The 17,879-nt window shown below is 42.7% G+C and overlaps 1 protein-coding gene across 2 annotated transcripts in view; it reads right to left on the bottom strand.

The window, feature by feature from the left end:
• Nucleotides 1-17,463, bottom strand: part of cntn3a.1 (contactin 3a, tandem duplicate 1) — a 68,025-nt gene extending 50,562 nt beyond the window's left edge. For both annotated transcript variants that reach the window (XM_035645607.2, XM_035645608.2), the window contains exons 1-3: nucleotides 17,330-17,463; nucleotides 8,698-8,841; nucleotides 1,052-1,184 (exon numbers count right to left, since the gene is read on the bottom strand). In XM_035645607.2, coding sequence (XP_035501500.1) covers nucleotides 1,052-1,184; nucleotides 8,698-8,752 — 188 coding nt within the window. In that variant the 5' untranslated portion in view covers nucleotides 8,753-8,841; nucleotides 17,330-17,463. The remainder of the gene's footprint in view (nucleotides 1-1,051; nucleotides 1,185-8,697; nucleotides 8,842-17,329) is intronic.
• Nucleotides 17,464-17,879: the final 416 nt, after the last annotated feature.

Raw genomic sequence — 17,879 nt, 5'->3', positions numbered from 1 at the left:
CCACACAGTGAAATAGCGACTGATTGCTAAATAAGTATTCCAGCTGATCCAAGTGATAAGATCTTGTACATTCTTTTCAATTTGTGTCCATTAAGCATAGCACCAAGGATCTTCAAGCTACATTAACGGCCGCATATGCTGATGTTATGAGGGATCGTTTCAACCTATTACACATTAAATGCTTGGCTTTGCAATTTGCATTTAATTACACTGACAGGAGTACAACATCTATGTGACCTCATTTGATTAGATTATGAATGAACAGCGTATGCACCTGATGCACTTCGTCGCAAATCGGCGTTCGCCATTTGTCTTAATTTGTCATCATTTTAGCAGCAGAGGAACTGGACATTAATTTGCTTCTAACACGATCCCCGGGGGGGACTGCCCAACCACACAGGGTCAGTGTACTGAACAAGGACAACCAACAGCTACTGTTTGTTTTTTCTCTGCACCTCTGTCTATCAAGTGATTTGTGTAATGATAACCCCAAAATCAGATGCCCTGTGGCACTGCCTGTGCAGCCTTTGGCAACGATTCTGTACATGAAACATTAACTGTAGCAGGCCTGAAGCAGGGATATGGAAAGGTATCTTGTGCCACAATATTTCTGGTAAGTGAAATATACTCCACTACTCCATTCAATCTCTGAATTCAGCATTCCATCGCTGAAATGATAGCAGCCGAGTTTTTGGTGCGGGATTCTCTTGGGTAACTCAATCTTTTCAATGGTCACTGAAGCTCTCCGATTGGATTCCACAGCAGATCAATGTCTATCCTACAATGCAAATATACGATAGAGGAGCAACTAAGGCTAATTAGTTCATCATTCTCAAATTAGCCATGACTGACAGTTAGGCTAAGCACCGCAGGCAGTGTGCAGCAATGAGCCACAAGGTCCTAAAATCCCCTTTTCCGTGGGGCAATAAACCCAGTCCCGCTTAGGCTTTAAGTACCAAACGTTGCACTTGAAAGCTGTGGGGGAATTACCTGAGGGTTCTGCAAAACAAGAAAGAAAAAGTGTGCAAAAAATTTTGCCTGCAAGTGTTACCTGTAGAAGGGCTGGGGGTGTCCCTGGGCCTCACAGCTGAACACCACCTCTCTGGGACTTGCGCCAGCTTGAAGGGGAAACACCACACTGCCAGGCTGCTTGGTGAACACGGGCCTCAGCTGGACTCCACTTCCTGTGTGGGAAACCAAAAAAACTACATCAGCTTTGATGTTCTGGAGAGCCAGAAAAACACTTTTAAAATATATATATATATATATATATATATATATATAAATCACTTTCAACATTTACCGGGAACAAGCGAGCTATTTTCTTGTACTGTTTGGCATGGATCTGTATTTTTCATAATAGTATTATTAAAAAAATTGTTGGATGTTCGAGGTACTGAATAATCAGCCGTTAACCTTCAGAAAATTTTAACGCAAACATCCGAAGGTACAGTGCGTCAGCACTATTTTACCTAATGCCTTCAAACTCCGATTCCAACTTTCCAAGGGATGTCTCACACACAGCAAAGATTAAGAGTAAAATGGTCTCACATTCAATTGTCCCCTCATTCTAATCATCGAAATGGTGCCCTTTACAAAATCCTACAAAAGAAAGTAACTTTCACAATGCTTGAGAGAAGTGTTGTTTTGTGTTTTTTTTCTCTTTTACTCATTCAAAAGTTTTGGCTTTTGTTCTAAGAGAAAAGGACACAAATTGCTTCTTCTTCAAATTCCATCCAAACTACCCATTGTTACTTATAATCCAATCTTACCACGATACAACAAATTACCAGTGCTGCTTGAAAATTGCTTTGAATTACACTTTTACCGTGCACACATGCATTATTATCATTATTATCATAATCACTCTTCATATTGTGAATACGGCGCAGCCAGTTTGTGGATAACTTTTTTTTCCTTGAGTGATTCTTTCTTTGTAAGAACAAAGACGCGGCACGTTGTGCAGGCAAAGCTCACCAGTGACCCATGGGGTAGTCAACACTTCACTGGAATAAACATTTCCCTCTGTGACGGAAGGGAAATTCACTCGGATTTGCCAGAATAAATTTGCATTTCTGAAACGGTACAGAAGTGGGAAGATTATGTAGCTAGGATAACATATATTAGGTTGAAGGAGAGGAAGGTAGCTTTCTCAAGTCCCTTACGCCCAGCCAGCACAGGTTTATCCTCAAGACCCAAAATAACTCTCGGAGAGGGTGGGAATGTTTGACAAGGGACCTTGTACAATGTCCTCTCCACAAGGATAAACTTCTCAGAACGTTACACAGAATAAAAGGCCACCTAATTATAATCTCTGTTAGATGAAGCGTGTCCTTTGAAGCAGCGTTGAGAGATGATTGATTGCCAGAAGACGCTTCCTGTATAATCAAACCCAAACCCTCGCACCTGTTGTACACAAACTTGCCGGGATGATAACGCCTGCATGTGATTAATCACGCTGCCTCAACAAATGGATAAATAATTTCAGTCGTCAAGTCACAAACGCACACATTCAGTTTTTTATTTTGAAAATGCATCAATTGGGGGGCAATTCAGACCCGAGACCTAAACCAGTCCTTTAGTTATTAACAAACATTTTGACTCTTCCAGAAGTCAGACAGAAAAGAGATAGCATCAGAATTAAAAAGAATCAAGGTGCATTAATGTGTGTAATTTGGCACACACAAAATAGTAAAAACCTTGTGCTGGGTAATGCACTGCAACACACTGCAACACAGTGCAGTGAATTTGGTTGTATTAATCTTATGTAGTAAATTAAATTATTCAATAGTATATAATTCATTTATTATAGATGCCATATTTTACCATAGAGAATAAGGTTAAGATTTAATGGATCTACTGAAACATTCCCAGTATATGTAGTTAGAGTTTTAACATTCACACACGTTTGAATGAGGTACATTGAACTGAATATAGCACAATTTCACAGAGTGAGTCACAGTGAGTGATTCACGGTGCTTATTAAATGTGTTGGACTTCTCACTTGTCTTACGCTTTGACCAAAAAACAACTGCAACAGATCAGATTTGCATCACCTGGAATGCAACCACAAGCAAAGAGCCTAAAACGCACTGTACCATGTCTGTCAGTATGTTTACATACGCAGTAAACCAAACGTGATGCTCATTATTGAATTAATGGGAAATGAATCCTCATATGTAGATATTTGGCTGCAGCTGTTACTCCCGACTATGGCAGTACTGAACTGACCCGATCTTTGGCAGCGCCATGGCAACTGTTGTAATGATGAGTGTCAGAATAATGAGAAGGGATGAGCTCGAGGGGCTGTGCCCGGGGGGCTCAGTTCAAACTGATGCAAACTCTCTGAAACTCTATCCTTACCCTAAAGGGAATGAATGTAAAATGCAATAGCAGCTTTTTATTCTTTTTTTGGGCTCGCTCTCTGGTAATCAAACATTCAGGTGCTAAACACAATTGTACTGCACAAACATTGATTTTTTTTTTTCACCAGGAAAATCTCATTTTGGTAGCGTACTTGGCTTGATCGGACTATTGATGCACACTGGTAATACATCTAGCCAAGTAATGAAGGTTAAAAAATTGAACATCAGCAATGACAAAAACAGCTTGTTTCCCCTGTAATGATCTAGAAATCATGCTGAAAACCACATGTCAAAATATGATTTGCAGGCCCAACCCTGCGTACCCCAGAGCATAGAAAGTAAAATGATGAAAAAGAGCTCTATCGAAGAAGAGCACTGATCCAGAATCCTAACAGGAAGTTGACTGTACAATGCTGCAGGACATGGATGGAGGTCATTATGAAAGGATCTCTAATAAAAAGTAGGCCGACTCTCCACTCGTATTTGTCACCTGCTGCCAGATGGTGATATGTGCAGCCATATTCCGAGGCTCCTCAGACAACACAAGACTCGGCATCGGGGCGTAAGTGGAAGGCAGAGGGAGCTGTTTTGGAGGTTGAAAATAAAAACTAATCTCAAATTCAATACTAGCTGACAGCAAATGAATTCCTCCAGCTTACCTCAGCATGAATAAACAGGCACACGGGGAGTTGGCTGTGGGGGAGGTATCAGTCATTTGTGAGGTCCCAAATCCATTCGTTTCAGCTCCGGGTTTTATGCATCAAATAAAAAAAAGCCAATCTTGCTTTTTAAAGCATCTTTCCCCTCTGTTTAGGCCGATAAGGTACACCTTTAAGGCCCCTCATTCCGGGGCAGCGAATGTTTCTGAGCAGAAGGAAGGTCTGGGCTGTTTTGAGCAACATCATTCAATCACATCTTGTCTAAGTATATGTGAATATCTGTAGGACTTGTTTCTCACAGTCCCTTGGGAAACAGAAACCTATAACTGGAAAAAGAAGCCTTTAAAGAAACATTAATAATTCAATATTTCACCAGAAAAATTGTAGAAAAAGAAAAGCAGTAAATAAAGATTCTCCTTTCACAATTTTCTCATGATTTGAATACTGTAGATTTAGCAAGAGGACCCAATAAAAAAGACAATAGTTACACTATATAAAAATTGACAAACTAAATTGAATTGCTGTGATATGGCACGCTGCACTGTGCAGCTTGTTAATGAAACTAATTTCAATGCAAGTGACACAGTTTGTAAAGAGAGAAATGTGGCGAACACATTCCCAACCAATGTTCAACGTCACACCATTCTCGAGGCTCATCAAAGCTGGTGCAGCTGAAATGAACACTTCTTGTATTGATGATATCCAATGCCATGTTCACAAGGGGAAACAGAAATTGATTAGGTCCAACTCCATATGACGTAAAGGCCAATTATAGCTATTTTGTTGTGTCTACATAAACCCGAAAACATGCTGCTGCTGAGAACGCCGTTCGTCATCTTATTGTAGTAATATCCCTACCTTTTCCTCCTCAAGATTGGTTAGAAGGTTATTTGTCATAAACCAGCTGCCTTGGTACACACTAATGGAAACATTCATCATAGTAAAAAAACTGTACCATAATGTTTCCAACCATAGCAACATACAGAATGCCTAATTTGACCATTAGCTATTTTCACTTTGTGACCAAGCAGCATATGGAATGGATTCTTGTACAAAAAATGTAACGTAAACATCCTAAAGACTGTTAATAAGACATTCTAAAAAATCCACAATTCCATGTTTATTTCATTCGCACGTGAAAGTGTTCAGATTGATGTAGAGCAATGTTGCCAAATTCATAACTTCAGCGTCAGGAGACAGTACCACTGAAATACGCCTTTAAGAGCAGCTCACACCAATGCTCCAGGCTACAACATGTATGCTGTCAAAACATATCAAAAGATATATTGCTGTTCAATTGATGTGTTGTGTTTACAATGAATAAAAACACAGCGCAAATTAATTATTATGGGTCTATAATTAACTTTAGACTGCAAACACATTTCATTTTGGATGATCTTTCATTCCCGGAGGAAGTGAAAAAAATACATCCAGCAACAGAGGAGGACTCGCTGGGGAATATTCCTCACCACCACATATACAGAACTTCAAAGATGCAGTAAAATCCTTGCTTAAGGATTCCTAAAAGCCTTTGCTGTGTTCTGATGAATCAGAGAGGTAAGTCAATATTTGAAGCTCCAGTCATCTCTGGGATGCACACACAGGGATACTGAGCAAAGTAAAAGTAGTTATAGGAGATTATAATGTTGGCCAGGAGCAGCCCTTCATTTTCACTCACTATCATCACTATGAACCGGCTTTAAATCAACAGGGGTGGGCATAAAATTGCACGTCTTGTCTTGTAAGTATCAATTTGGGCAGACTGCAGGCTTTGTCACATTAACGGATGGGTTTTTCTATTTGTATATATACATTCAAACAGTTCTTCACTGTAATAACTCCTCCTGTTCAAGCTCTTTTGCAAAGAGATTGCCTCAAAATGTGATTTCTATGATGTGGGACAAAATGACTGTTCTGTGTAAGTAGTATCTTTTTAGTACAAACTTTTTCTCTCCAAAAAACACAACAATGATTTAAACATCTCAGACTGCCGACAACCTCTCAGACAAACATCTCAGACTGCATTTTCAAAAGACAAAATGCATTGTTACACCCAGAATGAATATCTGTTTTTTATTCCCCTTTATGATTTACACTTAAATCACCTCAAGAAAAGGGTGACTTGGCAAACAGCAGGGGAAGGAGGAACGCTCATCGGTACGTGCCAGTATTTTATGACGATGAACTTAAAAAATCAGAAATTTATCATCTAATGGCTCACAAATTTCTTGTCACTGATTGTCACACAGACATTATTTGATTTGCGTCCATGATTGCACGCCTGCTGTGCCAAACCACGTCAGTGGCTAAATTACAGCTTTGTTGAATGCGTACGTCTGATTGGCCAGTCTGAGGTGAGTGATTCATGAACACCAGACATTTTAATCATATCACTTAACTCCCTGAAGTCCTGGAGATTTTGATGAACTCCAGCACCTCATGCCACAAATGCATGACTTCTCTAAAACTGTTGACACCCACTCACCTCACCGTGGAAGATTTCTCTGACGTGGATTATGAAGTATTCTTAGAGCAAAAAATATTCGATTGCTGCATGGTTAGAGCCTTAAGAGCAATCTTGCTCGATGAGTTTACATTCCTGGTTCCGGTGCTGATAAATTGTTGCCCTCCGCTGCCAACCACAGATGTTTCTATGATTGCACTGCTGCCAATAATTTTTGAAACATTTCCCCCTTGTAGTTTAATGTTTGGAAATTATTACTTTGCATCAAACAATTTACGAGGTACGGCATGTGGTTGTGCAGCATGAGGAAATATGGACCGCAAGCTTCACAGCTGGGTCTTTAATTCCCATCCTGGTGCTTATTTTTTTCTAATGACCAGACCACTGTACGTCATCTCTTTGACATATTTTGTGTGCTTTTTTTATATTATGGTGTAGAAATTCCATCTCCTCCCAGTTCCTCACAGAAAATGAGTTATTCTATGGGGGGAATAAAGAAGGAGATGTGTCTTGGTAATACAAATACAAAATCCCTTCTGTGTGATGGAGACTCCTGGCCCTGGGCTGGGCGTGGCTAACAGCGTGAAGGCCCGGTGGTATTTGTGCGGGGCAAACCACATCCAGCCCTACCTCGACACCTCTCTTCTGCTTCCTTGCTCTCTCTCTCTCACTTCTTCACACGAGCACACATACTGTATGGTACATGCCCATGCCCAAGGCTATTCAGAACCCTGGGGGGGGATGGGGGGGGGGGGGGGGGGGGGGGGGGGGGGGTTGCTGGTTAACTCCAGATGAACTCGCTATGGGAATCACTTCCCCCTGGCCTCATTGCTCTCCCACACAGCTAATACCTACTGTTTAAAGAAAAACACTCCCAGGTTTGGGTAAATAACCTACCGAGCAGCACCTATCTCACACCTTCACACTGCGCCTCGTCTTCCCGGCAGTATGCATGTCTGCATACTAAAAAGCTTTCTCAGAACACTGAGGCTTTGGAGGTCTATCGTTATATTGCGCCATGCTTGTCTTGCAAGCAGAGCAGATGTAATGTAAGCCCATACTGAATATTAATGCTCAGTTACTCTCTGTTACCGACTGTGCGTGTGAGCCTCGAGAGTGAAGCAAGGACTGTGCAACGCGATGCTTTTCAGCAACGATTTGCCTTCCTTCTCCTTTGTTAAGCACAAATTTGCTTTGAATAGATAGAATCGGAATGTATTTCCTGCACATCACGGTTGCAGGGAAAAATACATTTTTTTGCGGGGGGAGTGTAGTGTGCATCACAGGCCGCGGACATAAATGGTCTCCTTGAAGCTGTTTATCTGAGATCAGGTTTACGGCAGGATTTCCACCAACACTTATATCTGCGCTGTAGATCCTAATCCCACGGTGAGTCACAGTTCCCCGAGGAAAGCCTCATTAGACACAGCTCATGTGTATTGGATTTAGTGATAAGTGGTGCTAATTGCCATGTGGGCAAATTTAGGTGCCAGCGTGCCGTTGTGCTTTTGAAAAGAGACGCGCGTGCACACATAAACTACTACACACACACGCGCACTTATTATTTTTGGCCCCAGCTGCAAGAAGGGGCAGCCGATTTGGAGCAAGGCGACATGAAAGATTACGCATTCCACAAGACACTGTGTTCATGCAACAAAGCACTTATTCATCGTGTTCTCGGCTTCAGACTGACATTCAGTGGGGGAACGAGCGTTTGACCCTGAACATTTTATTAGCGAGGACAATTAGGTCTCTCATTAAAGGCGAGATCAATGACAAGATTTTTGTACCACTACCAGTACAATCTCAATTAGGCTAACAATTGAGGCGCTCTTTACAATGAATGACTGCGCGGCCCATTGCTGGACAGACTCTGTCTTTGAGAGAAAGGAGCCCTGGCTGGCTCTTTTTCCAACAGGATTCACTGCCTGGAAAGGAAGAGAAGGCTCCTATCCATAACTGGAAGAATGTTGATCCGCTGCCTTGAGTTGCCGATGAAAACACAACAACATGAATCTTTCCTAACGTTTATAAAATTGGTGGAGAGCTTTTGGAGCTGTTTGCCATAAAAACTTTGTTTCTATTTGACTTGTAACTCCCATCTGTTCTGATTGCCAAGGCAACATCACAAAAAAAACTAAGAAACAAATCTATAAATAACAATTCATAGCCCGTATGCCAACAAGATAAAAATGTTTCGACAGCTTACCTGTCAGACACTCCACCAATGACAGCAGCAATATAAGTTTCCATAGCAACTCCATTTTAATGGTCTCAGGTAAATATCAGCTCACATCCAATCACAAGTGTGTAGAATCCTGGCTTTGTCCTTTGCAGCACTTTCACCATTTGTCTGTCAAATGAAAGGAAAAGGAAAGGGAGATCCATTAGACATTCATATACAGTTACTGTACATGTTTGCTGGGCAGTCATTTGTTTTATTAAAAACACAAGGACATGGTGAATAATCATATCCTGAAAAGAAAAAAATATTTTAGCTAATAGCATTTCATCTCTACGAACACTTTTAAAGGTCGAGGCGACCTGCGTAGCATCAGCTCTATTTTGAATTGCAGAAACTGTGATAAGGCCATAATGCATCTGAGAGGGATAATAAGGAATCTGCTCTGTCTTGCAACCACAGAAGAGTATTTGTCCGGCCAAGGCGTTTAGAAAAACACTTTGCCTCAGTGTTCTTAACATTGCATAATATGGATCCTGTCTGCGAGGGGAACACAAAGGGATTGCTTGCTCGCACTCAAACCTGCTGAGACAAAACAAAAAGCAAGGTGGTTGTCAGACACGTCCCTAGCATGTAATAAGGCACTGTCCTGGCTCCTAGAATTCGTCTGAGCTGGGGGGGGGGATTATGTATTTCTGACATAAAGACCTGACTGTACGCGGCGCAAAACCGTTTTCGGTCCCCGGGGAGACTCACACAATTGATTTTCTCAAGGTCTAAACCGTAATTTATCCCTGCTTAGACTCCGAAAAAAAATAAAAAGAAAGTCGTGACATCATAATGAGACAAATTCCTCCTGTCACTGATGATATATTTATCTACAGCCCCCAACATGTGGATATAGATATATGCGATACTCTCTGTTTAAGTAGCAGATAAATGTTTGCGTATGATAGGCTGGATATGGTGTGAAAAAGGATGACGGGAGGAAATTAGCCATTGTCTTCGCTCAAACAGACTCTCCCTGGTACATTTAACTGACCGGTGGCACAGTTCCCTCTCACTGCACACCCACCAGCATGTTGAAATAAATGAGAGGAAAATTAATATGAACATACTGTGTAGTCGGTCAAAAGGTAGGTTGCCAAAAAAGCAGGGACAACTGAATGATTACGGTTTGTTAAATTCTCAGTTTGCTTCTTATTTTGCACCACTGAAAGGCAGGACAGAGCAAACTGATGCTTCTGCGAAAATATATCAACTGCGTCCCTGACACATTCCCCTACACTATTCTGCGTGTACTAAGCCATTAAAGGCAAGACTCCCCCCCCCCTATAAATCTCATTATGAAGATTGGGTTGAAGAGTGTCATCGTAGTTCCAACTTATCTTGCCGTTATTAGGATGCAAATGTTATGAGTAAATGTTGGCTTTTAATAATAAAACAGGAAGACTTCAAATCCCTTCTTGTGCTCCTGGATATTTTTGGAGTGCTCCTCCTTTGAGGGAATAATTGTGAGAGATACACTGAATAAAATTACTCCGCACAGTGTCAAAAAAATCAAAACACGGAGCCGAGATACAAAACTTTACTTTCCAACTTCACACCTTTGCCATGTTATTATGATGTTAGCACAGCGCAAAGCACGTATATGGAGACTGAATTAGATTCAATGATTATGTTTTGACTTTGAATACCCAAAGTAATAACACTACAGGCTGCAGAATGAAAGGCCACTGCAATTTAACACTTGTCACGAATGCTTGATGTTTTCAGAGACTCCGTTTACACCTGGCATGAGCACACACCTCCAGTGACCCGAACACAAGCGGACGGCTGAAACACAACCCTGTTCCCACCTGCGTCCATCATGCGTCTCCAAAGTGTCCAGGCTGACCACTTGTGTTCAGATTTCGTTACGTGCTTTTTAATGCCATTTTGAGGCCTCAATTTTGGCATTTTGTTCACCGCCATCTTGGTTTTTGGAAAAACCAGAAGTAGACGCAATTGAAGGGGCAGGGGGCTGGGCCTGACTGAGAGCTCGTCCACTGCACGTCCACCTACACCTGCCACCATGCACCTATTGAACAGTATTCAACGCACTGCATGCTTTATTGTCTATTCCACTCTATATGAAACCATAATTCACAAAACGAGCATCACGCTGTATTGAGGAACACCTGAAATTAGCGACTGAGACCATGTATACTGACGTTTTAAACAAAGTGAGAAGTAGAATAATTTTTATATACAGTCTATGGCCTGAACATGGTGATCATTTACACTTATATTTAGGGACGTCCTCCTTTGATCTGATTACCCAAGACATGTAAATGGCAGGTGTCAACAGAGTAAAACAAAAAAACAAAGGGTTCAAGTAAATGTTTTGTCGGACATGTAAACGTCATCTAAAATGAATTCATCCTGTCCTCACAGCACCACAAGCCACAAGCATGACGAGAAAGTGTGAACCACCGAGACACTCCATTAATAAAAGCAGGTTTCTGTTCGCCTCTATCAGCAGTCTCTTGATCTCTATTACTCACATGCCTTGAGACATGAGAAATCAGACAGCCTTTTGATTCAAAGAAGCACAGCACGAACATGATGGCCAGGGGAGTCCAGAGAGTCCACGGCAGTATTTGACTTCCTCTTCAGGATGAATTAATACCTCTTGTGACCTTAAGTGGTAGTGACAAGGCCAATGACTTACTTTCATCCCAAATTGATTCTCTCATTTGTTTGCCGTACATGATGAGAGTTAATGATGGGTAAAGGCTTTCAAACTTCGACTCTCACTCTCTTTCATGTCTCTGGAAAATGCCGATGGTTGAAAAATTGGACTATGACCAAGGCTGGAGTGACCATCCAGGCCAAAACATTTCCTGACTCAATTTGAACAAACTCCGTTGCGTTTAAGCGTAACACAACAAGTGGGGAATTCAGCCTCTCATTTCACAAATGCAAGTCACATGATGCATGCAAAGACTGAACGACACAGAGTCTGGGAAACAATGAGCTTGTGATAGTTATGCTGCATATAGCATTATCCCAGTCCAGTGCCTCATATCCCTGAACATACTGTATAAGATTCAGCACATGTACTTTCACAGACTTGTCACTATCAAGAGGAAATAAATGGTATCTGCCTAATTCAACTGCTTTGACATTATCCTACTAAGTGAGTGTACCATAAGGCTGGTGAATGATGATCTGCAAAATGTCACGTGCCGCTCAGGCTTCGTCTCTGATTTGATGATCTTTTGGAGAAATCTCCTATAAATATTTCCATTCTGACGAAATGAGGAGCAAAATGCCGAAATGTCACATTATTGTCATAATCGATCGTGAAGACGTCGAGATTACAGCACATGTTTCCTTTGAAAGTTAATCAACTGATATTTTGATGATTATTTCAATGTTTGTACGCAGCTGCAAAAATACGGTATTGAACATTTTCTTATTCAGGCATTGCCACATTCCTCTGTTTTATTTCATTATGAATTGAATACTGTAGGTTGGTCAGGTTACTTGCACTCACGGAAATTAGACGTGCATTTTTTATGATTTCATCACAACGTAGATTTCTATTAACTATTCACTTTTTTTCAATTAACCGCTAGGTCTTTAAAAACAAGAATTTAATCTACTGGGAAGAAAAAAAGAGAAACCCCTGGTTTTTGAGAAGCTAAAACCAACAAACATTTGAAATTGTTGCCTTGAAAAATCCTTCATTTTCTATCAATCAACAATCAACACTCATTTTGCTGACGCTTCTGTTCAAAGGCGGGTAGCACTAAGGGCCTCGCCTATGGACACACTCTGGGATGGAATCAACTAATGGATTAATCAACTAATCACTGCGGCTCTACTCCACAATTTCCTTGAGTAGTAGTAGTACTATAACAACAAATCGCATGGATTCAGCGCCATGGATCGCAACAGCAGACAGCTTGGATGTGAAACTGAGCACTTGCTTCTGTTTGATTTTTGAGGAAATGCAGCTGCTTTGAGGGAGGCTTCACAATCGTGGGGACAAAGCGCTCCTGCAAATTTCAGTGTTGTCAGAGTGACACCTCTGCTCCCCTTCTTCTCTGACGGCGCCAGCTGGAGTTGATAAACCACAGATTTCAGTTAAGTCGGCCTCAGAATCTGACAGTGACGGCCGCCGATTCGCCGCCCTCCGCTACAGCCGATCGCTCTGCTGCCATCAATTTTTCAGGGCTCAAACAACGTATTAATAGAAGGGTACGGCAGGTCCCTCTTGTTGAAGAGTCCAGATGAAGATAGAATTCACACTAAAATGCATGAGCAGCCCACACGTACTCACACACACCCACTTCCCTCCGAGCTCTGAATCATGAATGAGACAGGACTCCCACACTGTGCCGGGACGAGACACGACCAGGAAAAATGGCATACAATGATGCATCTTTAATCACCTGAGCCGTGACTTCACTTGATCTGCAGGCACCAGCTCGATCAGTGTTTCCCCGCATGTGAGGCTCATCTCACGGCTCTGACGGCCTCCAGTCATCTAAAATTCATTTTCTGCCGGTGCCCGGGCTGAGACCACTAGCACTTGTAGTAGGGGATGCATATTTTGATTTGCCGCACACATGCATTGGAAGAGTTACGAAGCAGCTCTGCGGAAGAGTGGCAGTGATAATGATGTCAAGTCTTTATCAGATGATACCGTTTAACGGTCAAACGTTCATTTACCATAAATAGTCAATCATTAAGACAAGTCTAGCCACAAAACACCAATTTGATTTTCTTTTCTTTTTTTTGCCACCAAGCTTATTCTGTTGTTCTTCGAAGTTATACGAGTTTTGCTAACAGTTTTCTTCTCCTTCATAGAACTGACGTGTTGAACCTACATGTTAAGTAGGTGTCACATAGGTTGGATCCATGAAACAAGATAAAAAAGATCGACTGTACTTTCAAAGGCGTTTTGAAGGTGCTTACTTTTGCTCGTACTGACGGCAAAGACTGAACTCCGGGTTACTTTTCCACAGAGATAAAAAGAGGTATTTTTCTTTAAAACCTTAAACTTCCCCCTGCCAATCTTGCTGCTCCGGAATCCGTGCAGCTATAACCAATAAGCTCAAAGATTTTGAGCTGGTGCTTTTATGTGCCAACCCAGTTTTTCCCCGCCCCTCACAAATGGCACACCACAGGAGTCGCAGACGAGCCAACATATTCCAGAGCCAAGATTCCACCTCAGATAGTGGCACAAGACAAAGAGACTAATGGTGTTTTGATCTAAGCACACAAGCCGCAGGCATGACATAACACATGCCAGCTTCTTTATTTCTCCCCGGCGCACCAGGGGCACTCCATGAAACGCTCGTCCCATTTTCCCCTGTGACAAGACCAACCGAGTGTGTTGAAAGGTTCTCCCTTCACACACACACGCTCCAAGCCCAATTTTTTTTATACAACGAGCATATATGGGAATAATTTACACAACATTCAACTTCTACGTGTCACAATTCAGCTAGAAAGTTCCTGAACATCCTTTTGATTAAATGGTCAAACATCAAGCAATGGAGTCATCGTACATACCATAAAATATCTAGAGGACTGAGATTTGAACGGATGCTTTATTTGGACGGTGACTGTAGGGGCCTGGGTTTGAATCACTCTAAGTGGGCACCTGCAGAAAACATACTGTGTACAGTATTCATCTTAGAACTGATGGTAGCTCTGACTAATTGTTTTTCAGGCACAAGCGCTCATGGTGCCAGTGCACCTGCCTTTATTTTAAGAGCCTTCCGGTTAAAATACAGAGATTTACAGCAGGTCTTTGCTGGAACGCTGCTTTTAACTCAGCAGTTATGGTGATTTTCTTAAGTCCAGGATGGAGAAAAATGCGAGAGGTTATTACTGTAAAATGGACTGTATTTATATAGCGCTTTTCTAGTCATATAGACCACTCAAAGCGCTTTACAGGAAAGTCAGCACTGTAGGAAAGACACAGGATTACAAAAGATCTGGAAGACCGCGCAGCATGGTAAACACATTAATACCGTGGCCGAGTTTAAGAAAAGAGTGTATACGGTATATGGTAAATTGGCAGTTACAACACAAGTAGTTTATATATTTTCCTTCTTCATATATAAGACAGTGCAGTGATTATCAGACAAACTACACCTACACCACTGGAATGGCAAGTAAATATGTCCTTTTCTACATTTATTACCTTGCTCGTATGTTTTCTGAGCTGTCTCCGGAGACAGTCCATCACCACCACATTCCAAAATCGTGTCTGCGTGCTTGGATTTTTTATGTTTAACATATCTCAATTTGACTCGCTTCGTTTGTTTTTGTTTTTTCGCACTTCTCCGGTACAAACTTAGAATTAGTAATGTGCAACTGAAAACAGAGCTGTAACAATTATGTGGCATTTCAGCATTTTGAATTTCAACCTCTGCCATAAAAAAGAAACAAAGGAGATAAGAGTACAAATACAAATAATTGCTACAGCAGCATTTTACACGTTGCAGACATTTTGTGAGGAGAGGGAATCATTCTGCGTTTCTCTGCCCGCAGAAAATTATTTTTATGGATGGACACGTCTCTGAGGATGCCACTGACTCAATAAGAGGAGGAGGTTGGAACATGAACTTTATAGTTCCCCACTGAGCGGTGCCTGGTGTGCATGACAAAATGCAAAAGCAACACAAAACATTGACCTATTGTGACGCAGGGGAGAGCGTATCGGCATTTTGATTAGTGCAAATCAGGGTCGTCAATGTTAAAACGCAAAATCAACAGGTACCAGGCATGTGATCCGAATGGTTTCAGTTTGTTGCATGGCCGCAAATCCGCTGTACGAGACATTGGAGAAATTATTTTCACTGCCCCGGCTACTTAATTGTGAGTCTACAATAAACATTATAGAGGTTAACTCTGCAGGGTAATATGTTGGTGCGACCCTTTGCTTTGAAGGATGAACAACAGAAACACAAGACTTCTAAAGGATCATCCTACTGCCAATGTTTACCTGTTGTGTGCAGAAACGTGACAACCCTCACTTTGTACTCTCTCTTTCTAGATGCATCGTATGTGTCTTTTTCACATAACCCCTCTGACCTAGATTGACTAACTGATGCATGATGGGTGTCTGACGAGTGAAATATGCAGACATCAGCGCCTCACTCCATGTCCAAGGACAGGGAAAGATACAATGGGCTGGAAGACGCGTCTCAAGGCGGAGGCATGTAACCTGACATTAGTTCAGCATTATGTAATATGTGACCCAACCAGCGGGTATAAAACAGTGCTATTTCTGTACGCTGTACCAATCTGCTCATTCGTGTACTTGAACGTGTTGTGAGTCCGGCTGCAGATGTCGAATCAAACTCGCAGAGAGACCAGCGTTGCCTTTTCTCCTCTCATTCAGCGAATTGCCACCACAGTGCCTGCACTGTTTTTTTTTACCACGCAGACCGGGCTCCATTCAGTGGGGCACTGTGAACTTCACGGTTCCACCCTCCTCCTCCTCCTCCTCGTCCTCCTCTCTCTCTCTCTCTGTTGCCAGTGACATCATCAGAAACGTGTCGAGCCATAAACACACTTCCCCAAGGACATGTGTAGTAGCACTACTATCCCAGCCACTCGAATACCAAAGGTAAGAGGAGTAACTGCACTCTGGAGTAGTGTTTTAGAGGAGAGGGGGGAATTAAAGCGTGGCTATGGGTAATAACACTTATGCCCAAACGACATCCAGCTGGCACACTGTCAGCATGCAACTAAAGACAGTGCTTACCACGCCGACATTCGCCTGCGAAGAAGGGAGGCAGATGAGGCCCGATGTAAACGTTTTGCCACAGGGATGCGTTAACCGTCAAAGGCACCGCATCTCATTTACTTAATAGCACAATAATAATGTGCAAAGGCAGCGCCCCAGACATATGGACACTTGATTTCACGAGGGGGTGACCGTTTCCAACGGCTCACACGGCTAAAAGCACTTTGGACAGTTTGAACGGGCAATCAAGCTCCGTGCAATCAGACACAGGGAGGGATGATGATGTGAGTGGACCGAGTCCAATCCCCCGTTGATCACTGATGACAGATAAGCCCTGCCACCAGGGTTTTTTAAATGAGCAGGGGTTTGGCTTCGGGTCCCACTTGCAGGAAGGATACATACAGACAATGAGAGGACACGGATGATGTCAATATCTCCAATGTGGGAGTTGTGCATGTCAAGTTATCTCAAGTATACCTGTGACTCTGTCTAATTGATGCATGGCCATAAAGTCATGTAGACACAGATGTTTATTTTTATATGTATTTACTTCTGTATTTGACTAGGAAGTCTCTTGAGAACAAAATATCTTAAAACACCACCCCCAGGGTTCCTTTAAACACTGGACATGTTGTAATAACTGTGAGCCGCCTGCTATCGCCTTAAAGAAGAAGAACATTTAAGCATTACCAGCCTACAGGCTGATTTTTTTTTTAAAATTCTTCCAATGACTCCCTTAAATATTTGTTTTTTAAATTTGCTGTCATCTACTGCCACGAGTGGAAGTTTGTTTTGACAGACAGCCACATGGAGACTGCACTGACCGAAATGAACAGCAACGGAAATTTCGAAAGTCATAAAGAACACGGAGGCAAAAAAATCAAATAGTTGGTGTTTATTTACCTGAGTGTTTCCCCGGCGGTGGCGGCTGGTGTTCATCCCTTCTCGGATGTCCATGACACGCCGCGCATCTCCTCGCGCCCTCAGCCCGGGAGCTCCCGGCGTTCGGTTCCCTCCCCACGGAAGTGCGGACGTCGTGTCCCCCGCCCCCCGTGGAGAGAGACCCCAACTCTCCCCTCGCCTCGTCTCCCCTCTTTTGAAAACAGCCCCGCGTTCACTCTCTCCTCCCTCGGTCCCGTCGCTGTCTTCAGACTCTGCGCATCGCTGCTCCTCCTGGTCCTGGTCCTGGTCCTCCTCCTGTCTCTCCTCCTGGTCCTCCTCCTGGTCCTGGTCCTCCTCCTGGTCCTGGTCCTCCTCCTGTCTCTCCTCCTGGTCCTGGTCCTCCTCCTGTCTCTCCTCCTGGTCCTGGTCCTCCTCCTGTCTCTCCTCCTGGTCCTGCTCCAGTCTCTCCCGACCCAGGCTGCTGCTGTCCCCGCTGCCGGGCGGACGCGAACGGAGCCTGGGTAGCCTCGAACAACGGGAGTTGTGCGATGCGCAGGTTGTCGCTGTGTCT

This window comes from Scophthalmus maximus, chromosome 3 (genome assembly GCF_022379125.1).
Source record: "Scophthalmus maximus strain ysfricsl-2021 chromosome 3, ASM2237912v1, whole genome shotgun sequence".
Taxonomy (NCBI): domain Eukaryota; kingdom Metazoa; phylum Chordata; class Actinopteri; order Pleuronectiformes; family Scophthalmidae; genus Scophthalmus; species Scophthalmus maximus.
This window is presented reverse-complemented; position numbering and strand designations above follow the sequence as displayed.